This window comes from Vigna umbellata, chromosome 4 (genome assembly GCF_029865625.1).
Source record: "Vigna umbellata cultivar VRB3 chromosome 4, Vumbellata_1.0, whole genome shotgun sequence".
NCBI lineage: Eukaryota > Viridiplantae > Streptophyta > Magnoliopsida > Fabales > Fabaceae > Vigna > Vigna umbellata.
Genome location: NC_142168.1, coordinates 50,094,113 through 50,119,727, shown reverse-complemented (window position 1 = coordinate 50,119,727; position 25,615 = coordinate 50,094,113). Strand labels below are relative to the sequence as shown.

Below are 25,615 nucleotides of genomic sequence, written 5' to 3'. Positions count from 1 at the left end.
ATGCGGATGATCGCACGAGTACTCATACCATTATTTAATTTCTTATTTTTTTTCATCATTTTTTACTTTATAATTTTTGCAATTTTTATAATATGAAAATAGTATTTACATAAAATTTAAAAAAATTAAATTATAAAATATAAAGTAAGAATGCTATTTACGTAAGTATGTGTAAAGAGACCTAAAATTGAAACAAATTAAAACTATATTATTAAAATGGTACTAAATAATTAAAAAACACTAAGGCTATTTTATTTTTATAATTTCGTAATCTATATAATAAAAAGCTAACAAAACAAAACTTTATTTATTTATTTGCAAATGAAGATGCTATCAGATGTCCTAAAACGATTTATTTAATTTTATAATTTTATCTTCTTTTCTTAGTTTATGAAATAATATTCGCATAAATGTTTAAGATGAAATAAAAATGAGAATCTAAAATAGAAAATGAATTAGCATGGAAAGATACTAATAAAATAAATTGTGTAGTGAAAAAGTATACGTTCGGTGAATAACTATAAAGCAAGAAATAAAATAAAACAAAAACAATAACAAAATATATGAGGGGGCGCATGATTAAAAATAATGGGGTGTGTGAAATGAAAATAAACAAAATAAAAAAAACACAGAAATAACAAATGGGTAAAGAAAATAAAAGCAGAAAGTAAAAGAAATAAAATAAAAAAGCAACCCAATAAGCGTAAGGGTGTAGAGATGAAAAACCAGGGGTGCTTGACGAAATATTTAGCCCAAGCTTAACTTCTTTCACGTCAGAAACCTAGGTTTCTTTTATCCCTCCGGTGAGACGAAACACAACTCCTTCTTGCCTTTTTTTTTTCCTTTCATTGGAAGAACCACATCACCATCAACACCACGTCTCAAACTCCGAACACCTATGCTCTTGTCAGAAGTCGCTCTAAACACTACGACTCCTTTTTCTTTTATCTATGACCTTATGTTTCAATAGATCAGCCTCCCACCATTCACGATTCCCTCACCTGAAATTCCTAATTTCATCTCCTCTTCAACACAAAATAGAATGCCCCACTTTCATCTATACTCTACTTCTTGCGGAGAAATAAACACCATGCCATGATCTCACCAATGCTCCCCTTTACCTGTCATCCGCCGCCGAAACTACACCGCTGAGGCTGATGATTGTCTCTACTTCACCGTCGTCAGCCTTGGAGGCCGCCACGACACTACCCTCTCACTTTCCTCCTTCGAATGGGGCTCATCATTTCCCAAGTTCATCACCGTCACACCATAACGCCGTGACTGGGAATGCCTCCTCTTTATTGTGTTTTCTGTCTTTGCATGGAAGTGGCCCCCTGGGGTTTTTAGTGGTTGAAAGATGAAATTACAGTTGAAGTTGGGTGGGAGAATGGGATTCTATGACGTGCGTGCTGGAGGAAAAATGAAGCAGGTGGAATGATGGACCCCTTTTATGTGCCCAAGCCAAGAATTGATTTCAGAGCGGATTGATTCTGTTGAGTGAGTCCTGGGATCGTGCCTGTGCCTGATGGAGGATCTTTTTGTTATGTCCCCTGCAGAGTGCCTTCACGCGTGAAAAGTGTGCCTGATTCAAGGGAGGATTTCTGAAGAGAGGTCGTTACGGGTCAGAGTAGTGGAGAGCCAAAAAGGGACATGTCCTTTTTCTTTTTTTCTTTTTTTTTTCTTTTTTAAAATACTGAAAATCAAATGAAATAATAATAAAAAAAAACACGAAATAAAATAATAATAATAAAAAACATGAAATAAAATAATAATAAAAACAACGAAATAAAATAATAATAAAAACAGAATTAAAATCATAAAAAAAACATAAAATAGAATAAGATACAATAAAAAAGAAAGACCTATATTATTTAGTTAACCGGACGAAATTGAGTGTTGACAGACATAAGTGATAAGTTGATGAAAAAAAAACAAGAAAACACTACTTGAAAAAAAATGAAATTAGAATAACATTAATCACATACGAAACGCCTTTATGTTAAAAACATTCCATGGATTAACATTATATATTTTTCTCTCATCTATTTCAACTATATAATCTATAATATTTACACTTCTTCACTTTCTTTCACCCTAATTCTTAAAATAGTATAGAGTTGTGCATGCAACTTTTTCTGGCAATAAAAACCCAACACATGCAAAACTTTATTCAACTAAATTTGGAAGCACACTAGCCAAATCATGAGTTAAAACAAGCATGCAAGCATGTGGCAATGTTTATTACATGTTTTCTTTTCTACCAAGGATGTTCTTCAACAGGGTGGCATATCTGGAGGTGGAGGTAGTAATGCAGCATCACCTTCTCCATTGGTCACAAGTAACACAGTTTCCATGCCCCAAGAGAGGTGTCTTTCTAGATGGCAATGCACAAACCACACCCCTACAATTGAGGTTACAATTATATATATAATAACTTTTGACAAAAATAAAATCACTAAATAACAATTAAATTTAAAGATTAAAAATAATTAATTATTATATTCACTAAGACACTATTTTATAAATTAAAAATTATTAATATTTAAAATAGTTTCTACTATTAAACTATAATATATTTATAAATTAGATTCTAAATTGATTTTTAACTAACTGATAGGTTTAGTAGGGTTTGAACCTACAATATTACCATTATAAACCATATATGTTTCAACCGATTAAACTATAAGTCCATATAGATCTCTGCATACAATTATTGTATTAATTATTTTTTATTTTAAATGTGATTGTTATTTAGTCATGTTATTGTTTACTAACTACAAAAATTTAGACAAACAGTAATAATATTCTCATTAACATTCTCACCTACTTTAAGGGTCTTTCATTCATGTCGATAACCATATGTCATTTATTAAAACAATTTCATCCAAGTAATCTCACTCTTTCCACAAATGTATTCACTACAAGAAACACGCTTATTACCGACAGATAATTATCGAAGGTCAAGTGTCCTTCGGTAATTTGCACTGCCCTGTAATTTATCGGCGGATACGAGGCTTCGGTATTGTGCACGATGACTTCACATAAATTTTGGGTATTCCCTCACTCATTTTCAGTTTTAGCAGTTCTCTTTCCCCCTAATTTCTCACTTCTCTTCTCCCAAAATTGAAATTCGAGGGCATGTGAGGGTACCCCCAAATTTCTCCTCCTTCGTTTGGTTCCCTTTTCTTTGCGCATCATCGGTCCCTTCCATCTTCTGTTGGCATAACGGTGGTGTGAAGAGCGCGAGCATTTCCGGTGGTGGAGCGGGTTCGTGCAATCGCGGAGGGTGCCTCCCTGTTAAGTTCACAATCATTTGCAAAGGGAAACACCTTCGATGGTGACGGCAGCGGAGCCAGAAGCGAAGACCTACTGGTGCCACGAATGCGATATGAGCGTGTCCCTCACACTCATTCCCTCGCCTCTCCTTTGTCCCCATTGCCACACCTCCTTCCTCGAACTAATGGACTCTCCCTTCTCCCAAAACGATGCCGAATCACCCCTCTTTGACCTCATTTTCCAGGACGCGCTCTTACTCCTCTCCCCGAAGCCCCTCCCCGCCAAACCCCACCCTCTCCCCTCCGTCAACGTCACGCCCTCGCTCCTTTTCGCGCTCGACCCCAACGACTTCGTTTTTTTCGCTGTGTGCAAAGACCAAATTTCCCTCTTTGACGCCAAGGCCAAATAGTTGCCCTGCAAACACCTTTACCATGCTGGTTGCATCGCGCCGTGACTCGACCTCCACGCGTCGTGCTCGTTGTGCAGACTTCGCCTTGAGAAAGAGGCGGCACAGAAGGAGGAAGACGAAGGTGACGATGTGGTGGCAGAGATCCGGAGGAAGCCTCGAGGTGCCCAAGCGCCTTTGCTATACGGTGGTGCTCTGTCTTTTCTTTTCTTTGTCTTGCATCTCTTTTTTAGTGCTAAATTAGACCAGAATTCTGCTCTGATCAACTAGCTTCACTGTAATAATTGTGAGAATGAAACTCTAATTTCGGTTGGAGTTCGAGATGACCATTGGAGAGAATATAGAATTTTAGTTGAGTTAATGTGTGTGTGTTATAATTGTTGAAGAGTGTTATTGATAACCAATCCTAATTGTGTTTTTCAACTGGGATCTTGAAATTTGAAGGCTGATTTTGTTGAAGGAGGGAATATGTTATGATTACTGAGTTGATATTACATAATTCAAGATTGTTGAAACTTTAAATTTGTGGTGGTTTGTTTTGCTTCAAAACTGTTATGATCTAAGCAACTAAAGGCGATTCTATCTTTATGTGCTAGAATGAAATTTCATCTAAGCATTTTAATTTACAGTTTAATGAATAAATTGTTTCTTTAGATGAATAATGAAGTCTTATGTCATTTGATTTGATTTAATTTAATTTGAGGTAAGCCCACTCCTAATATCTACCTAATATTGGCCGTCGGTAATTACCGAAGGCTTTTGACCGTCGGTAATTACCGAAGGGCAAAGACCGTTGATAATCGTTAGCGACAAACGATTTATCGATGGTTAACTGGCCATCGGTAATGCGTCGGTAATAGACATTACCGACGGTCTTTTGGCTATTTCCGACGAATTACAATCGTCGGTAATATCCTTCATTTTAGTAGTGATTACTGTTATTGACTAAAAATAAATGCATACATTGATATACATAAAAAATGGCATTTAAGAAAAAGAACAATTTTCCAGTGCAACATACCTGGGTTAAGAGCATGGAACCTTACGGAGGCCCAACCATTGTTAGGCACTAGTACTGTATTGACAAGAGCAGGATCAACGAGATTGTAGGTCATGGGGTCCTTCTCTTCGTCAAAATTCCCAAACCCAAATCCTACAGCAAAGAGACTAAATCCATGGACATGAATTGGATGGCCTATCCCAGTAACCAAGTTTGTCCCTTGAAAAACAAGTTCCACTGTTGAACCATATTTAATAACTGCAACCTTGGTTCCTCTCTTTGGCATCTGAAGGACCAGAGGCAAATACTCTGCTGTATAGTCAAATTCCAATGGTGGAAATCTGGGAAACCCCCTATCATACACCCCATTGATGTGATAGTAATAAGCTTCTAGGATGTCAAATCTGGGGGCATTGAAGCTTATGTTGTTCATGCTAGAGGCTAAACGTGTTCCATTTGGTCCTGCACAGGTTTGGTGATCAAGGCATGGAAGTGTGTTAATGGAAAGGGTGGTTAGAATATGAGTGGTGATATCTTTAGGGACTTGATAAGGGTATGTTTCGGTTAAGCCCTTGAGGCTAACATAGTAGTCAAAAACTGCTTTTGTGTTATTATAGTCAGGCAAATAAGGTAACGGAGGAGATTTTGTTGGAGCATGATTCTCCATGTAGTGTATTCTAGCTGTGGTTGTGGCATTGTTAAAGGGAATTAATGCACTTGAATATGCCCTTGCAGCCATGTAGTAGTCACTAGCTTTTTGGTTTGCTTGCAATAGTGCATCCACTGTTTGCCCTGGAGTTATGACTATGTAGTCTCTTATCAGTGGCTTAGTGTAGCCACTATCAGTACCAACAACTGTGAGATTGTGCTTTGAAACAGAGAAAAAGAGATTGAGATTCATTGCAGCATTCACAATGCGCAGAAAATAAGTCTTGCCATGGTCTACATTTAACTTGAATGTTTCTGAAATTCAAACAAGGAATAATATAGTGATTGTATTGATTTTGTCATTGAAACCATGCACATAATTCAATCCACTAATTTGTTAAGTACAAATTACTCCATCTCATTGAACTTGTTCCTCAAATTTATCTAATATCATGACAAATTTGGTTCTGAAATTTGGTCAGTGAAGGCAGAACTAATTTGTTATAATGTCACATTGAGACATTGAATTGCATAAACATAAACTGTCATGCACTACATCAATACCACAACTTTTGGGACTAAATTGTATTTAATCCTAGTTTTTTTTTTTCTTGAATGTAAACATATAATTATGTCATGATATGCCTGTGTTGATGAATGTAAACAAAAACTTGATGTCTACCTGACTTTGAGCAAGGAAAAAAGTCACCAGGTTGACCGTTTATAGTGATTGCATCAGATGTATTTGGGGTTCCTCCATTTTTTATAAATTCTTCATGAACATCTTTGACTTGACTCTTCCACCATTCTCCTATGTACACAAAAATAAACAAGTGAAGACAAATTCTTAAAAGGGTAAAGGAATAGGGTAAAAGATTTTCATACCTAATACTATGGCCACTTCTGCATCAGGTGTGGGAAAAGGGTAGGATTCACCCTTTTTTGGATATATAAAGATAGGTCCATGAACTGTGGCTCTGTCCCAGTCACTATGAGCATGCCACCATAGGGTCCCTTCCTCAGTGGAAAAAATCAACTTCTGCCTGAATTTTCCTCCTGGTTTGATGGGACACTGGGTGATGTATTCAGGGCCATCTGACCATGGATTCCTTGGTTGCTGCACTCCATGCCTGCCCTCACATCAATTACAATGTTCTAAAACTAATCTCTTTCTTATTGTTCAATGGTAAAACATGTTCCGATTCTCCAATTTTCAATCAAAAATAGTCTTAGTTCTAGTATTTTAGAAACAATTATCAGGTGTTCTCCTATTCTTTATAATATGTGAATTCATTCTTCACTTTAGTATTTTGAGTTTCATGAAGAGGCTCCCATTTATTAAAAAAACATGAGGATTCAACCAGGACAATTTTGACAGAAAATCAAGGGACTTAAAACACATTACGCTCTTTTTTGTTTCAAATATCACCAAATCTTCTATGGTTATGAAATCCATACCAGTGCAATGTGATGTTGGAATTCCCCTTGTTGTGAACATTTACATATATCGTTTCACCATAGTAGGCTGTAATAGTTGGGCCTGGAAATTGTCCATTCACTGTCAATATGGGTTTCTTGCTGCAGAGTCTTCTATAAGGAGCTTCTTTAACCTGCAACATTTATCAAACTAGTTACATGCATAACAGGGACCCATGAACTAATATATAATAGTAGGTAACACTGCAAGTAGTTCAAGGGAATAAAACACTAATGATCATGCAATCTCATGCAACAACAGTTGGAAGACAAACTAACAGAAAATGAAAAAACCAATGAAGAATTTTGATGATGCAAAGCTAGATAATGGTTTACGATGTCACAAACTCACAACAAATTCGTATTCAGTCAGTTTTTTGCAGTTGATTGGAACTAAGGAAAAACACAGCAAAGTTTGAAGGAAGATAATTTTCCTTCTAAGCCACATTTTTTCATGAGATGAAATGCTTATTTTGCAGCATTTGTGATCGAAAATTTATATCAGCATTTGGAAGAGCGAAACAGATTTTAATAGAAAAAATTGTATGTTGAGTAGCCTTAATCAGTTTCATTAAGTATGATTTGACTTCATATCTTTAATATTTATCATAAAATATGATTTGAGTTCACTTGCAATGGCTTACGAAGAGAAGATTCGGTGAAGAGAGTGAAAAGGGATGCTTCAACGAATTATGCTAGTTTTGTGCATATATCGATCATAGTTCTTTATTGGGTGAAATTGCTTTTAAGAAAATTTTGGAAAAATGATTGTAAGATAGGAATATTTAATACTTATCATGCACGGATACGATCAAATACCGTATCATATACGCATACGTCCTCTGTCTAGACAGATTATATATGGTGTATTTGAAAAATACAAAAATACACTACAAGGGACATAAATGCATTATTTTTTTTAATGTTTATTTTTTAATAACCATAAAATTTAATCTTAAAAATTATTCGGTGTTTAAATGATAAAACCATGTTATTTTAATATTAAAATAAAATGTTATCAGTCTAACTTTCATAGTATTCTACTACTATTAGATTCGTCACATCTTCAATAATACAAAGTAGTTAATTCAAAAAAAGTATATAAGATACTATTAGAGATATCCAGATATAACTTATAATATTAAGATAAAATTGTAACAGCCCAATTTTTATGGTATTACCATTGGTTTCGTCAAATCTTTAATAATACAAAATAGTTAACTCAAAGAATGTATATAAGATGCTATTACAAACATCCAGATATAACTTATAATAGCAAATTACATATACAATATCTTGACTACTAAGAGATATTACATTAAACCAAGAGTGTAATAGGTAATTACAAAAAATCGAGGAAAACACAACAAAACTTCTTACATTATACTTCAGCTTCATTTCCTCTTAGCACCTGTGTTCACTAGAGAAAATCTTGTACTCCTACCATTAAGGTGATAAACGCAAACAAAAAGAAACTAACAGACAAAAAAACACAAAGAAGAAATGGTAAGCTAATGTACAAAAAACAATCATATATCACATAAAATTAGACATATAACACATATAAAACCATTAATCTTAAGTCATACAATTCTTTCCTCTAGAATTGACCATCTAGATACATGTATTGATGTTAGACTCATGGGAGACCTACCCCGTGTGTGGTGAAACATCAAACTACCTCACACAAAGTGATGACTTGGGCTCAAGCCCAATTATAAACCAAAGGCCCATTACTTGTGGAATGGCCAAGAAGATCTAACAAGATCTTGAAGACACCTCTAAGGAAGCCCAAGCTTTATATGCTCACTTTCAATGTCACCTAAAGGATCATCAAGAAGGCTCATTAATGTCAATTCCAGCCCATGGAGAAGGATAGATCAAGAAAGGCCACCAAGGCCCAAATCAGATTGCGCTCAGCGTAGACCCTAGGGTGTTGAGCGCCCACAAGCTCACTCATTGTTTTTTTAGCACGTGTATCTTGTGCATTTCATTTTCAACATGATTAAAACACCCTGCTACATGGCAGCCGATCCCATATTTTTGGCTAATGATTAGCCTAATAAGTTAGCTCAAGCATGGAAGAGGAATTTCCTATAAATTCACCCTTCGCCCCTTTGTATTGAACATTTTTTAATGTATTAAAGTTACGTTGATTTGCATCAAGCCTCTAGTCCGAAAGTCATCTTCCTTTGCTTCTCCCTATTTCCCCTCTAGCTTTCTTCTAGTGATGGAGGACCGCCTAAGCTAGAGTCATTCTTCTATATGCAATACACACCACACCTTACCATAGAGCATCCATATATTTCATTGCATCAAGGTTCCCAACGCATACCATTGCTTAGCTCGTGTTTTCCGTGGCTTAATTAGCTTTTGGATGAGTCATCACCAAGGTTAATTTGTCAAACATCTATAGCCAATACATGACCATCAGACTAAGGACCTCGTGCTACTCTTCAACACATAATCATCTTTCTCTACTTAAGATTGGAAATTATTAAGAGTGTCAAAATCATCACCTAATCCCGGAGTCTCTACTTCAATACATCACACTACAAAACAATAATACGGATTTCCTTATGGAATCCCTTTCACAACATACTTAATTCACACTTAAACTGAATACACATCCACCATTATCATTCATAGGGCATTCATAATTATCAAGAACTATACATAACATCCATTATCATATGTCATGAACATATTTATAAGCATCAACACATATACATCATATCAGAATAAACAATTCACTCAAACAAGCAATTAATAACAAAGAAAACATTTAAAAGATCATAAACAAGGCATCCAGAAGATTTTCTTCTGAGATAATTGATTATCTTACCTTATAATCGATTATTTAAGAGATTTTCTTAGGCAAACATGAATTTCTTATGAGATAATTGATTATCTCACTTGATAATCAATTATTCCAGAGGGTTTTTAGGAAAATATGACATTCTTACTGAAATAATTGATTTTGAAGTAAGATAATCGATAATTCCAATCAGTTTTTACATCAACTTTGAATTTTTGATATGTTTGCACCCCATACCTATCCAAATGACCAAATTAATATCCTTGACATTAGAATTGATTCAAAAACATGTTTAGGACTAAAATTGAATACCAATTTGCTTATTTGGCTAGGAATAAGGTACACTAGGTCAAACCCTCAACTCGAAAGCTCATAACTCAAATTCTACATTTTACAAACCAAATATTTTAGAGAACTAAGTAGTTAAACAAGTCACATATGACTAATAAACAAACCCCTAACAAAGTCTACCCGAGCCAACAACACCTAGCAAAGCCTGCTTAAGACGATAACACTCATACAACAAAGTCTATTAAATACACCATCTGTATTCAATGATGACATGAGTTAATGGTAAACTCAACATGGTCAAAGATGACCACTTACAGCCTAGCCAAACAATCAGTCCACCTACAAACCTTAAAATCGACTACGACTCAGCCAAAGGGCAAGTTACATTCGCAACAAGCATCCCTCATAAGCGAATCAAACTTCCGAGCTTCAGAGGGCTTATGTACATACCCAGCCCAACAAATATGATAAGGGATGTAGTCCAACACGCCTCATTCAACTTTACTAACCTAAAGTGGTTGGAAGATATTCTGAGTTATATTTGTTAGTGCTAATATTCATATATTAACAATATATGTGACAAAATCTTAGTAGTTTGATTACTTCATGATATTTTTTAATATCATTTATTTTTACATAATATTTGGTATATTAGATAAGGTATCATATTATTATGACTATACTAATTATCATATATATAATACGTTGTTATTTTATTGATATTATTTGAATCCAACCTTGATACTATCTGTTTTTATCATATGAATCAAAGGACCCAAAAATCCTATAAATACGCATGGTACTTCACTAAGAAATACACACTTTATCATGCTCACTCTCTTACTGACTTGGACATCAGAGAGTCTTTTGCAAGTAGATCTTCCCATATGTTCCAACCCTCACGAGCATTTTTCAAGATTCTCCAATCCACTAAGATATTGCTACCTTTTGGAAAGTCCACGTTCTAGATCCCGATAAGAACAATTGCATTTGTGGTATTATCTGCATTGGAGTTTGAAACTTCTATTACAATTTTATCCTTAAAAGGCATATTAGATGGTTAAAGGAGAAAAGCGTAGATTTAGTTTCAACTCCTGCACTGTGTAGGAATATTAGGTATACCGAATCTATAAATACACATGGTACTTCACTAAGAAATACACACTTTATCATGCTCACTCTCTTACTGACTTGGACATCAGAGAGTCTTTTGCAAGTAGATCTTCCCATATGTTCCAACCCTCACGAGCATTTTTCAAGATTCTCCAATCCACTAAGATATTGATACCTTTTGGAAAGTCCACGTTCTAGATCCCGATAAGAACAATTGCATTTGTGGTATTATCTGCATTGGAGTTTGAAACTTCTATTACAATTTTATCCTTAAAAGGCATATTAGATGGTTAAAGGAGAAAAGCGTAGATTTAGTTTCAACTCCTGCGCTGTGTAGGAATATTAGGAATATTAGGTATACCGAAAGAAACCCTCAATTAAGGATTAAAGGAGTTTTCATTCTCATAAATGATACCAATCTTTCAACTTCAAATTCATTACTATATTGTCTTCTTTAAAATTTGAAATTCTTATTAAAGTTTTGTATTTAAAAAGTGTTTCAAAAGACTGAAAAATGAGAATGTATTTAAAGTATTATTGATTTTAACTTCTAAGAAATGTAGAACTATTAGATATAGTGAAATAATTTTCTTATTTTATAATTAGTTTCTATTCTTGTGAGAGTCATTTGAAACATGTTAAATAAGTTACTTTCTAACGTATTTGATTAAATTTTAAGTTTTTAACAAATGAAATTTTCTATTGACTTGTAAACTAGAAGTTAGTTCCATTAATTATAACTTATAATTTTTCTCCTTTACTCTTCCTACATCATTTTCATATTACCATATATTCTCTTTCAATTTTAGTTTTTCTATAAAGGTTTAATACCTTCTTTGGTCCCCACTTTTGTGTGATAATGTCAAATCAGTTCCCATTTTTAAAAGTGTTTTAAATATGTCCATAGTTAGTAAAATTTGTGTCTAATTTGTCCCTTACGTTAAGTATAACCAAACAGACTTAGTGCGTTGATGATCTGAAAACAGTTATTGGCAACGTGTCAATATATTGTTTTGTGCGTGCTGACGTGTTACTTACTAACAGAAGATATATGGTGTTTTATTAAGAGAGGGTCCAAATTTTGAATCAACCACAGTCCAACCTTGCCAGAGCCATCACGACACCCATTGGCCGCACACATCAGCTCCCCCATTGCCGCAAACTTGCATCACCATCGTCAATCAGAACCCAAAAAACGTGAGAATTAGAAACCCTAAATGCAGAAACCCTAACTCCAAAATAAGAAAGCAAGGACAGGAAAACCCCATAATCCAAATTGAAAACAAAATTCCCAACTCCTTCAATCACAATATCAGAAAAATCAAGAAAATCAAGAAAATCAAGAACAAAACTTTAAAGGAAAAATTCCCAAATACATAAACCCTCAACCTTGGGCCACCATCCTGCAGAGAATAATAGAACCACAGGAACAACCCCAAATCGCAAACCAGAAATGACCGTATGAATCCTCAAAACCGCGATGCATCCCCACGCAAGCCCTGTAGCTGCAAAAACACCGGAGAACAGAGACCACCAACCGCGAAATGTCGGTCCGCTCTTCACGACGACGCCATTAAATAAGGACTCTGGCATCGCGAATACATTAGGAATTGAGCCATCGCGGAGGCGCCACTACTGCAAGACTCACTACACCGCGAGAAAGGAGTTCGCATCCTAGCCACCTGAACTCACATCCCCAACGTGCAAAACCCCCTCACCCAAAACCAATAAAGAGAAGAGAAATGAAGCCTTCTCCCCTTGACGAACGAACCAGAACGAGAACAAAAGAAAAAGATATCATCGTCTCTCTCCTGCGAAACGAAGTTGAAACCGAGTGAAGAGAAGATGAAGGTGGGTGCTCGTGCTACCCTAATCCGCTTCTCGTATGAGACGAAGAGCCTCAGGATTAACTTTTGTTCAAGAGAAAGAATGAACAAAGAAAGGAGAAGAACCCAAAACTGGGTTTGGCCGTGAAGGAAGAGAACCCAAAATTCAACGTAGCAGGGTTGCCAATAATTGGTGCTAGACCATCCAAACGTCAGCACGCACAAAACAATATATTGACACGTTGCCAATATCTAGTGCCAAATCATGAACGCACTAACTCTGTTTGGTTATACTTAACGGAAGGGACAAATTAGATGCAAATTTTACTAAATGTGGACATATTTCAAACACTTTTAAAAATGGGGACTAATTTGACAATATCCAACGAAAGTGGGGACCAAAGAGGGTATTAAACCTTTTATAAATTGTAAAAGTAGACTTTTTACTTCTGCTTCTGTTTACTTTCTGTCCCCTTTGGGAAATGCTTCTCATGTTCATTTTTTAACTGTGGTTTCTAATATTACAAAGTCACAAATAAAGAAACTCTTCTTTCATGTTTTCCCTTCTATCCCATCTCTTACTATTTTAATCAGAAAGCAAAACTAACTCTTCTACAAATATTCTAAACTTCAATTTGACTCTAATTAGTTATTGAATTTGATATCATTTATAAGTATTCTAAACTTTAATTATATTTCTTTCTTAAACTTTTACAATCTTTAAATAGTTGCTTTAAAATAAATTTTATTTTAATTCAGTTTTAAGAAATCGTTTTTACATCAAATTTGAGTAAATTAATAGTTTAAACGTCATTCATTAATTTTTTTTCCCTACCCTTTTTGTTAGAATTGATTTCGCGTTGTTTATATGCAATGTTGAAACCACATTACTCATCATGCATACACATGACCATTTATTTCAACTACAAAGAAGCCGTTGCATTTTAAGAAGACCTAACTTTTGTACTTTGGTCATGCAGTTTGGTGGACACTTTTCCACTGAGAAAATATCCTTTGCCTTTTTCTTTGTCATTATATCTATTAAGACGTCTAATCTTTCCAAAGTTTATCAATAAAGTAACCATAAGTTTTATGATAACTTCTCAATTAGTTTTATAATCAAAGGCAACCAAAATTAGCTTTTTCTTCCACCATCGCATGATTAATATATGCATCAGCATACTAATTACAAAGAGATCAAAATATCGTCCTTGATATATGTTGGGAATCCAAGTGAGTCTAAACCCCACATTGGATAGAAATGAGAAAGTAGAGCACTATATAAAGATGAAAGACTCATTAACTCATTGTCTTAAGGCTTTAGGTAGAGAGTGGTGTCAATCATTTATATGGTTGGGCTCAGGTTGACTCAGATGACATTTGTATTGTATCTCCGAGGTGAACCTTCTCCTAGATAGACCCAACAGTGGTATCAGAGCCGATGGTTTGTCTTAGTAATTGGTCAGTCGAGGGCTCATATCTCATAGGTATTGTGTTTCTCCGGAGAACCCCTCTTTTGGTACCAGCAATCGGTATTGTCGAGTTGTGCAGCGGAATAAAATAGCTTAAAGCGTGTTTGGTCAATTTAAAAATGGTTCCTTTAATTTTCTTTTAAACGTTTTATCAAACAGTTGATGTGCACAAACTGTAAAAAGTATAGGGAGTAGAAAAATCACACAAATGATTTATATCCTGGTTCGAATCAAAAGATTCTACGTGCAGTCGTTAATCACTATGAATAATAATTAAACTTTTTCACTAAAAATAGTTTCACAGTTTGTACAGATTACAAGGTAGTGAATGAAGATTAAGGAACAAGAACACCTTTTGGTTCGACAAATGAACTGAACAATCTTCCTTCGACAAATAAACTGGAAGCAGGTTCCTTCGACAAACAAACCGGAAGCAAGAACACTCAACCAACTTGAAGAGAAAAACTATGACCTTTGACTCACAAAGCACGAGCTTTTCGTTTTCACAAGACTTGACAAGAGCAGGAACTAGCACTTGAGAACCTACTCAGATTGCACTGTTTTCTCAAAATCGCAAAATTGCCTTTGAAAGGTTTGGAAGAGGAGTGTATATAGCCTACTGGTCTGAAATTGAAACGACATATTACAACTGCTAGTGATAATCGATTATTGTGAGTGATAATCGATTATCTGCGAGGCTTGGAACAATTTGAATATTGACTCTTCAAACCAGTCGACTTCAGTTCTTCAACTCCTTCTACCATTCAGTTTGAGCCCTCACAACCTTCTGTTGTTCGGCTTTCTTCTTCTTCTTTCTTACCGCTGTCCACCGTGCGCTTAAACTTCTCTCCTCCTTCCAATTTCCAACATTTTATTCTACACTTAACATCATTTGGCTTGAGTTCAGTTAGTGTTCAGCCTTCATCTGTTAGTGACCGTTCAGTCATAATCATGCCTTTGCTTGGTTTCCAGGATTCAATTCTTCCTACCACCACTTCATTGTCCAACCACTTGGACTCGTTCATGCCTTGCTTGTTCTTGGTTATACCTTCCACTAATCGATCTTGGTCATACCTCACTTCGATCATGCCTTTGACTGCTCGGTCTTGACCGCTCGATCTTGGTCATACCTTCTATTGCTCGGTCTTGGTATCTTTTGTTATGCAGAAATGCTTTTAAACTTAATGCAACAAGGGTCTTCATATTCTTCACTTTGTAACATCGTCAAAATCATTATCTTCAGGACACTAATGCTTCCCATTGGTAACAATCTCCCTCTTTTTGATGATGATAAACAATTCCCTATTTAAAAGCATTTTTTTAAAATTTGCACAAAATTCAATCTTACAAACAGGTTAGTAGTAACTACACTCTGCACTAGAAATTGTTCTCCCCCTTTTTGATCATAAGCAAAAAGTAAATGTACTCCCCCTCAAAATGTTCTCCCCCTCGCAAAGTGAATTGATGCGATGAAGGGAAATGAAGAAATTTTATTCATTCAATCAAAGGAAAGTACAGTGCACTCAAAAGAGAAAATATAACACATAATAAAATTTTAAGACAATTATTTAATTCCTAAAAAGTAGGACTAGGGGGACATTTTGGAGGTTGAAGATTGAGGCGTTCCTCAATGTTGCCTAAGCGAGTATCAAACTCTTCAAGCCTTTCATAGACATATTCTTGATGAGTTTGTTGCATTTCAATAATCTGATCAAATCGCGTTTGATGAGCAAAACTCATGTCCTCCATTTGTTTGGCTAAATTTGCAAAGTATTCTTCCCTTGAGATAGAGGAGGATGAAGGCATGGTAGAAGGTCCAGCTTCAGATGGAGCAATAACACCTACTGGATCTGTCATATGTGCATTCATATCATCATCTTTAGCTTCCTAATTTTCGTCATCCTTGTGAATGATCACATGCCCATGGGCGATAAAACCCATTTGACGAAAAGTTGTCTCTCCATTTTCAGTGCCAATTGATTGAATGGCTTGGGTGTGCTCACCATCTACACTAACTCTTTTGTATTCAAGAATTCTAGAAATTAGAAGAGCGTAGGGAAGATGATAAGCATGATACTTCTTGGCTTTCAGCATAGTATATGAGATGAGTGTAGGCCAATCAATATGGATATTATTTAAAATCCCATAAAGAAGAAGAAGGTCCTGCTCAGAACATTGAGCATGATTGGTAGCACGGGGGCACAGAAGCCACACGATCAGATAATGAATTAAACGTTCTTCTACCTTGAAGCCACCCACAAAATAGTTGACGGTGATTGTTTTGCTGTTGAGGATGTCACAGAAAGGATTGAAATGCTAACAAGCGATTGAAGTCCGGGACCCTAAGATGAACTTTGACAGCATCATCCCAAATGGTGAGCTGTGCCACATTTGTCCATATATCATCATCCAGAATAATTGGGACCCCTTTCACCTTGGTTGTGACGATTCCATCGTGGTATTTTAGGTTGAAGTAGAACACTCTAATGAGATCAGGATATATGCTACCTTTTTGTTCTACTAGATGAGTGAGACCTTGAGCTCCAAATAAATCAGGGAATTGGAAGCCATATAATCGATAGAAATCCAACCTGATAAATTTAACGACCATGATCTGACGTTCCTGCCAAAAATTGGCAAAGTCTGCATGCTTTTCTTGATCGAAAATCCAGCCTTCAAGGGATGCAGAGTGAGGAGCACAAGGTTTGGATGAAAAGCTCCAGCAGCCCGTCTGCAAAATCGTCTTGAATCAGCCATGACAAAGGGAGAAACAATGGGATATGTGAAGAGTGATGAAGGGAGGAGGGAGATTTGATGCAAATTTGAGATGGGCAGAGTTTTGGGTGCAATGAAGTGTCTATTAATTGATTATGAGGGGTTATTTATAGGGAAAAGTGAAAAACTAGCCGTTTATGGCCGTTTTAGAACGTTTGTAACGACTCTTTTTGTTAAACTACACGCATGATAATCAATTATTACTAATGATAATCGATTATTTCATTAAACATTCATTTCCAGAAACTCAATGATAATCGATTATTGATGAAGTTAATCAATTATCCGTTCATGAATACCCAGATTTGAAGAACGAGTTAGGATAATCGATTATAGTGTCTAATAATCGATTATATGTGAACCGAAATCGTTTCAAACGCTCGAAATAATCGATTATATCCCTATGATAATCGATTAAATACGCTGGAAGTACGAAAAACTTGAAAAATTCATGAATCTTAATTCTAAGACATATCTATTACTCCTAATTCTCTTCTAAGATCATAAAACATATCCTTAGGTAATGCCTTGGTGAAAATGTCTGCTAATTGATGTAATGTATCAATATACTCTATTGTGCAATCACCCTTTTGAATATGGTCTCTTAAGAAACAATGTCTTATCTCTATATGTTTAGTTCTAGAATGCATTATAGGGTTCTTGGTTAGATTTATGGCACTAGTGTTGTCACATTTCAAAGGAATGTGATCAAGGAAGATATCAAAATCTTCCAATTGTTGTTTCATTCACAAGATTTGGGCACAACAATTTCCTGCTGCAATATATTATGCTTCTGTGGTAGACAAAGCTACACACGCTTGTTTCTTTGAGTGTTGATAATGGTTGATTTTACCGTTATCTATGATGCAATTTTGATACTAAATTAACTCTTTTCTAGCTTATAATTTGCTAAATCCTCTTCTTTTCTCTTGTTTTAATGTTATATATATTTTGGGCTACATTTATATAAGTTCATCACTAATCCCCTTATTTTGTAGCTAATAATGTGCTTAGAAGAACCTCCACCAATGTAGAGAACTGAACCAGCCAAAAAAGAAACAAAACAACACAAATAGGGAGTTCTGGAATGCTGCTGCTGGGCCACCACTAAGCTGCTACTGGGCTACCGTTGAGCGGTGAAAATCCTGAAATTGCTAGAATTTTGTGACCAGGTGCCTCTTCAGGGGCGCTTAGTGCTAGTTGCAGTTGATAATTCATGCCCGGGCACCCTCTCCAGAGGCGCTAAGTGTCAGGCACCTCGCAAGCTCACCTGGGTGCCCACACAAGGGGCGCTGAGCGCTGGTGGTTACGGTTTGTTGCAAATATGTTCTATTTAAACCTAAATTGCCAAGGGTTTTGGGTCTTTGCTTCTTTGGAGGCGCGATTTCACTCAGAGGAGAGCTAGAAGGGCAGCTAGGGTTTGTGGGAACACACCCTTCTTCCTCTTTGGGTTCTTCTTCTTCTTCCATGGTCATGTTGTAAGCTTTAAGGCTCTCCATGACAATGGAGAGACAAACCCATCTTGTTGGGGAAAGATGTAACCTTTGAATTTCATGTATTTGAACATGTTTTAAATACCTTATGCTTCTTTCGTAGAATGTTAGTGATTTTCTCCTATTAGTAATGCTTGTTATGTTTTGGCCATTCATAGCTTTATGATTGGATTTCTTTGTTATTCGGAAATACTTAGGAACCATGGTATGGAGGATTTCACCTAAAGGAAATATTATCTAGGGATAAAGATAGGACGTTTGCTTGTCTTAAGCTTCTTTTCTTAATAAGGAATTTGTTATTAGGGATTAAAGGGATTGAGGTCTAATAATCAAGGTTAGGCTTTTTACACCAAGGGATTGGGTTCTAAGTAATTTAGTAAGTGACATTAGCATTCCAATGAAGAAGATGAGTTCTAATATGCATGAAAGTTAAATAGGTGAAAACGAACCTTAACATTCCCATCTCATACCAATTCTAGTCTTTTCCGCTCTTAAGCGTCTCCGGATGCCAAAGAACACTTTTATTTTCTTTATCAATTTATTTTATTGCACTTATTCTTATATTTGTTAATCTAAATGCGTTGTTAATCGTGCAATTAACTAGTGTTACACGATTGTTGACAAATTGGCAAGTGTACAAAATCGCACAAGTAATATAAAATGGTAAGACCAACTATCGTATCCTAGAGGACTCTCGGCACTAAAAAGTCGTGTGATAAATTAATTAATTTATGACTTAAAATAAACGAGATCATTGGTTTGCGATGCAAAAACATAAAATAAAATATGAATGCAAATTGATCAATAGTAGAGTAACACAAAGATGAACAGATGTTGTTTAATATGAGATGAATATGTTGTTGGGGTTAGATTTCACCAGGTTCCCTCTCATGTATATAAGAATTCCTCTTTATGCATTAATGTTAACGTCACTCACTAGAGTACTTAAAACCCAATCCCTTGGCGCTATAAGCTTGCCTTAATTCCTAGTTCGTGAAATTCCTAGCGTTCCTAGAAAATTAAGTCTGAAGATCAAGAGCTTAAGACGACCAAGTACTCATACCCTCATCCCTGAGAAATATTACCCTTGGGAGAATTCAACAAGAACCTGAATTGTAAGGAACCTCCCGACACTCATGCAATTCATAAATCATGCTACTAAATGAGTTAAATAGAGTAAGCATTGAAACAGATGAAGTCCGTAACAAATAATGAATAAAGCATATATGATTAAGAATCAATTCAAATACATGAGAGTTCACAACGTTACATCATTCCCCAACAACAAATAGAGTTTAGTTCCCCATAGACATGGAGAAACTAGATGTACAATGGAAAAACATGAGATAGTAAAACCCTAAGAGTAGAAGAGGAAGCTTCCGCCTCCAGATCCGCCTTCAGAGAGTAAAAGAGTGTGTTGTTGTGTTTCTCCCGCCAGAGATATCAAACCCAGAGCGTCAGGGTCCTTTAAAAAGAAGTTGAACAGAGTAGAAACAAAGCCCGATCCAAAAGAGTCGAAACAGAGCAAAAACTGGGTCGGATCAGCAACGCACGCCACACGGGCGCCCGGGCGGTGGATGTGGATTTCCGTAGGGCTTGAGCCTCCAATTTCGCCCAGGCTTCGGGGGTCTGACGCCCGAGCGGCCTTGGGCGCCTGGCCGGTGGACGTCGATTTTTCCACGCTCAAGCCTCCTGCAAGTCGCCCAAGCTTTGTGCGGTTCTCTCTTCTGGTGCTTTTCTAGGCCTTTTTGAGCTCTATATCCTTAGCACTTCATCTCTGCTTCTAGTATTAACTCATTTTCTATCAAGAGAAAGGGAATTAGTCATAAAATCATCAAATTCAACCTCAACTCTCTTATTCACACAACTTAATTAAAAAGCATGAGTCCAAGCAAGTTTCTAAGTCAAAAAGGGTGTTCTTAGTATATAAATTTCATCCCAGATAATGGTATTTTAAACTGTTATCACAACCCCAAACTTAAAACTTTGCTTGTCCTCAATAAATATCACAGTGGTTCAATAGTTTTTCAAAATCTTTTTCTAAGACAAGTAATCACTTAAATTAGCTCATCATAGGAATATCAGTCAAGATGCACATATGCTTTCTATCAAATAACTAAAGTGATACTCAAACAGTTCAACAGATGTTATCCTTAAGAGCAATCAATCAACCAAGCAGAGATGTAATCAGAAATTCAAAGAACTATTCCTCACAAAGGAAAGTGTTTTACTCAAGTACTCAAAAGTGTACCACTCAAGCATTCAACACTATCTCACTCCCTTACAGGTGTATAGTGTTGGTGCCTTTTTCATTCTACTATCACACTATCACACAAATTAATTTTTCTTTTCATTTAACCACAATCAAACAGACTCATAAGCTAGTTGTCATCACAAGGGCTTTTCATGGCTTGTAGCTTGGCTGGGCTAAGAAGGAAATTTGTTTTTTCTGGTAAGCAAAATTCCTTCAGTTAAGAGAGACATTTATGAATTTATCAATTACTCATATATTCTCTTTTCAAGAAGATCTTTCAAAACCTTTTTCCCTTGCATTTTCTTTTTATTTTTCCTTTTTCCTTTCATTTTCTTTGCTTTTGATTTTTTTTCTTTTTCTTTTTCTGTTGCTTTTCAGTTGCCACTACTTAGAAAAGTGGGGTTGCTTAACAACAACCCCAAACTTGAACCTTTTTCAATACCTCACAAATATTCTCAACTCAACTCAAGGTAAAGAATTTAAAACAGGGTTTTCAAAACATGCTTAAGGCTCAAGGTTCAAAGGGTAGAGCAATTGGTTTTCTTTTCAATGGAAAAATTTATGCAGGCTAAAAGAATAAGGGAAAACAAAAGATGGCCTTGTACATATGAAACCTGCAAGCAAGTAGTTCAACCATAGAACATTTGGGCAAAATCATTTATGCTTCAAGAGTAATAGCAATTATTCACAACAACTCTGAAGCCCAAAACTCATACAGGTAAACTCTAAAGTTCCAGAATTCAGAAAAACATCCTGCTCAGTATCTCAATCAAGTTTTACCTCAAGCACTTGTTTCACATGTTAGAAGCAACCACCTGTGTGTTTTCACATCATGCATCATCTCAACCTTAATTCAAACAATAAGCATAAAAAAGATCAAGGCCATAAAAGGTCCAAAAGACGCAACCTTTTCTATGACGAAACTAGCAAAGGAAGAAGGTGCTACTACGCTACCCAAAGACACGAGCTGCAGTAGACATCGATTAATGCCATGTCTGACTTCTATAATGCCCTTAGTCGTCGATTAAAGGCATTAACTAACATCTATAGTGCCCTTAGACGTTCGTTAATGCCATGTTCGACGTCTATAGTGCCCTTAGACGTCGATTTTGGTGTAATCTGACGTCTTTTATACACGACAGATGTCTTTTATACCCATTAACGTCACCCGTAAAGATGTCAGATTGGGATCTGACGTTAAAAGCCCAAAATAACAGACGTCTAAATCCCTTTCTGCACTAGTGGTTGGTGCCAAAAAAAAAGATCATTCATTCAAGATATATGAAAAATATTACATAAAATGTCTTTGGCTACCTGTGTGCCCATAGTTGGCTCCTACAGCACAGGTTTTTGTACAAAACCAGAATTTTGTTCGTGTAATCGTTTATAGGGTCCTTGTAATCTATTACAATTTTCAAAATGGTATACACTTGATTACCAAGGCAACACTTGGCCAAAAATGGTCATAGACTTCACCTACCTTGGTTCAAAAACCTTTGCTCACTATTTTAATCATAACTTTTCCCACAGACCTCCAAATGATGTGATTCTTTTTTTATTAGAAACTAGACCCAAAATTATTTCCAATGACTACTGATTTGTAATTTTTAGAGTTCTGAGTAGGAACAGTTAATTCCTTAAAGTTAACATTTTATATAATCCTACCACCTCTGACCTTTGTTGGTTTATTTGCTTTTAGCTTTCTCCACTGAACTCCAAATGAGTTGATTCCTTTTTTATTAGAAAATAGGCTCAAAAATCTTTCCAATGACTACTAATTTGTAATTTTCCCATCCGAAATAAGAAAAATGAAACAATAAATTGAAAGTAAACTCATTTCGGAAGCTTATAAAAACATTATTTTTGGGAAATTAACTGCATCTAGTCAGTGGTCTAAAAATTATGGGTTGATAGTCATTTGAAAGCCCTTTGAGTCTAGATTCCCAAAAAACAATAATCAACTCATTTGGAGTTCGGTGGAGAAAGTTAAGAGCAAAACAACCGGCAAAGGTCAAAGTTGGCACGAATATATAAAGCGTTAACTTTAAGGAATAAATTGTACCTACTCAGATGTCCATAAATTACACATTAGTAACCATTGGAAAGATATTTGAGTCTAGTTAAAAAAAGAATCGCATCATTTGGAGGTCGGTGGAAAAAGTTATCATTAAAATAGCCAACAAAGGTCAAAGTTGACAACAGGTTATCTCACTAAAATTGTCTTTTGCTACTTATGAGCCCACAGCTAGCTCCTGCAGAGCAAGGTGTTATAAAAAAGCAGAATTTTGTTCGTGTAATCATTTACAGGGTCCTTGTAATCGATTACAATGGCCAAAATGGCCTATACTTGTTTCAGGACTTGAACCAACTTGGTCTTGACACCAACATTGGGTCTTTCCTTCACCATGACTGCCCAAACCTAAGTTTCCTCCCTCTACTCACACTTAAGCAATAAAAACGACTCTCATCCACTGAAGAAATATGAAAAAATTACATAAAATATCTTTGGCTACCTGTGTGCCCACAATTGGCTCCTACAGCACAGGTTTTTGTACAAAACCAGAATTTTTTCGTGTAATCGTTTATAGGATCCTTGTAATCGATTACAATGGCCAAAAGGGCCTACACTTGATTACCAAGGCATAACTTGGGCAAAAATGGTCATAGACTTCACCTACCTTGGTTCAAAAACCTTTGTTGACTATTTTAACCATAATATTTTCCAAATACCTCTAAATGATGTGATTCTTTTTTTATTAGAAACTAGACTAAAAAGGATTTCCATTGATTACTAATTTGTAATTTTTGAAGCTCTGAGTAGGTACACTTAATTCCTTAAAGTTAACATTTTATATAATCCTACCACCTCTAACCTTTGCTGGTTGTTTTACTTTTAACTTTCTCCACCAGACTCCAAATGCGTTGATTCCTTTTTATTAGAAAATAGACTCAAAAATCTTTCCAATGACTACTAATTTGTTATTTTCCAATCTAAAATAAGAAACATGAAACAATAACTTGAAAGTAAACTCATTCAGGAAGCTTAAAAAAATGTTGTTTTTGGGAAATTAACTGCATCTAGTACAGTGGTCTAATAATTATGGGTTAGTATCCATTTGAAAGCTCTTTGATTATAGATTCCAACAAAACAAGAATCAACTCATTTAAAGTTCGGTGGAGAAAGTTAAGAGCAAAACAACCGACAAAGGTCAAAGTTGACACGAATATATAAAACATTAACTTTAAGGAATAAATTGTACCTACTCAGATGTCCAAAAATTACACATTAGTAATCATTGGAAAGATATTTGAGTCTAGTGTCTAATAAAAAAGAATCGCATCATTTGGAGGTCGGTGGAAAAAGTTATCATTAAAATAGTCAGTAAAGGTCAAAGTTGACAATATGTTATCTCACTAAAATTGTCTTTGGCTACTTATGTGCTCACAGGTAGCTCTTGCAGCACAAGCTTTTGTAAAGAACCATGTTTTTTTTCATGTTATCGTTTACAGGGTCCTTGTAATTTATTAGAATGGCCAAAATGGCCTACACTTGATTACCAAGGCATAACTTGGGAAAAATGGTCATAGACTTTACCTACCTTGGTTCAAAAACCTTTGTTGACTATTTTAATCATAACTTTTCCCACAGACCTCCAAATGATGTGATTCTTTTTTATTAGAAAATAGACTCAAAAAGATTTATAATGACTACTAATTTGTAATTTTTTGACATCTGATTACGTACAATTAATTCCTTAAAGTTAACGTTTTATATATTCCTACCACCTCTGACCTTTGCTTGTTGTTTTTGCTTTTAACTTTCTCCACCGAACTCCGAATGAGTTGATTCCTTTTTTAATAGAAAAAAGACTCAAAAATATTTTCAATGACTACTAATTTGTAATTTTCCCATCTAAAATAAGAAACATGAAACAATAACTTGAAAGTAAACTCATTTAGGAAGCTTAGAAAAACGTTGTTTTTGGGAAATTAACTGCATCTAGTAAAGTGGTCTAAAAATTATGTGTTGGTATTCATTTGAAAGCTCTTTGAGTCTAGATTTCAACAAAACAAGAATCAACGTATTTGGAGTTCGGTGGAGAAATTTAAGAGCAAAACAACCAGCAAAGGTTAGAGTTAGCACAAATATCTAAAGCGGTAACTTTAAGGAATAAACTGTACCTACTCAGATGTTCAAAAATTACAAATTAGTAATCATGGGAAATATTTTTTAGTCTAGTTTCTAATAAAAAAAGAATCATATCATTTGGAGGTCGGTGGAAAAGGATTTCATTAAAATAGCCAGCAAAGGTCAAAGTTGACAACATGTTGTCTCACTAAAATTGTCTTTGGCTACTTATGTGCTCACAGTTGGTGATAACACTCTAGATTTACATATTTTTCTCTGTTAAAAATCATTTCTTAGATTTCTTTAGTTTTTAATTTCTTAGAATTAGGCTAGTTTTATGTTTTTCTCTTAATTCTTTAGTTTTATAAAATTTTAGTTAAAAATAGGTTTTTAGATGTAATTTTTAGCTTTTGTTAATTAGTAGGAAAATAATAATTTTTTTTTAGAAAATCTTTAATAAAAATCTTTCTTTTTAATTGTTAGATTTTTTTTTCTTTAATTTGGTACTGTTTTTTTTTTTGCAGAGAGGGGCTGGTGCTGTTTGGGCCAAATTAGAAAGTCCAGTGCTGATTAAAATGGAGTGCAGTGTGTGCAAGGAGTTGGGCTGAAGCCCTTTTGGATGGTTTAATGAAACGCAA

The 25,615-nt window shown here is 35.4% G+C and overlaps 1 protein-coding gene and 1 pseudogene across 3 annotated transcripts; one reads left to right on the top strand and one right to left on the bottom strand.

The window, feature by feature from the left end:
• Window positions 1-552: 552 nt before the first annotated feature.
• LOC124820162 (laccase-15-like) lies at window positions 553-7,311 on the bottom strand. 3 transcript variants are annotated; one of them, XM_088114354.1, is made up of 7 exons: window positions 7,159-7,311; window positions 6,789-6,940; window positions 6,216-6,460; window positions 6,013-6,141; window positions 4,704-5,645; window positions 2,246-2,401; window positions 553-1,693 (listed from the first exon to the last, which is right to left on the bottom strand). In XM_088114354.1, the coding sequence occupies exons 1-6, from the start codon at window positions 7,252-7,254 to the stop codon at window positions 2,274-2,276; spliced, it is 1,692 nt and encodes a 563-aa protein (XP_087970480.1). In that variant the 5' UTR covers window positions 7,255-7,311; the 3' UTR covers window positions 553-1,693; window positions 2,246-2,273. The 3 variants fall into 3 exon arrangements, with proteins under 3 accessions (XP_087970480.1, XP_087970481.1, XP_047147763.2); XM_088114355.1 differs by having other exon boundaries at window positions 553-1,601; XM_047291807.2 differs by having other exon boundaries at window positions 553-2,401.
• LOC148200479 (uncharacterized) lies at window positions 2,847-4,008 on the top strand (annotated as a pseudogene).
• Window positions 7,312-25,615: the final 18,304 nt, after the last annotated feature.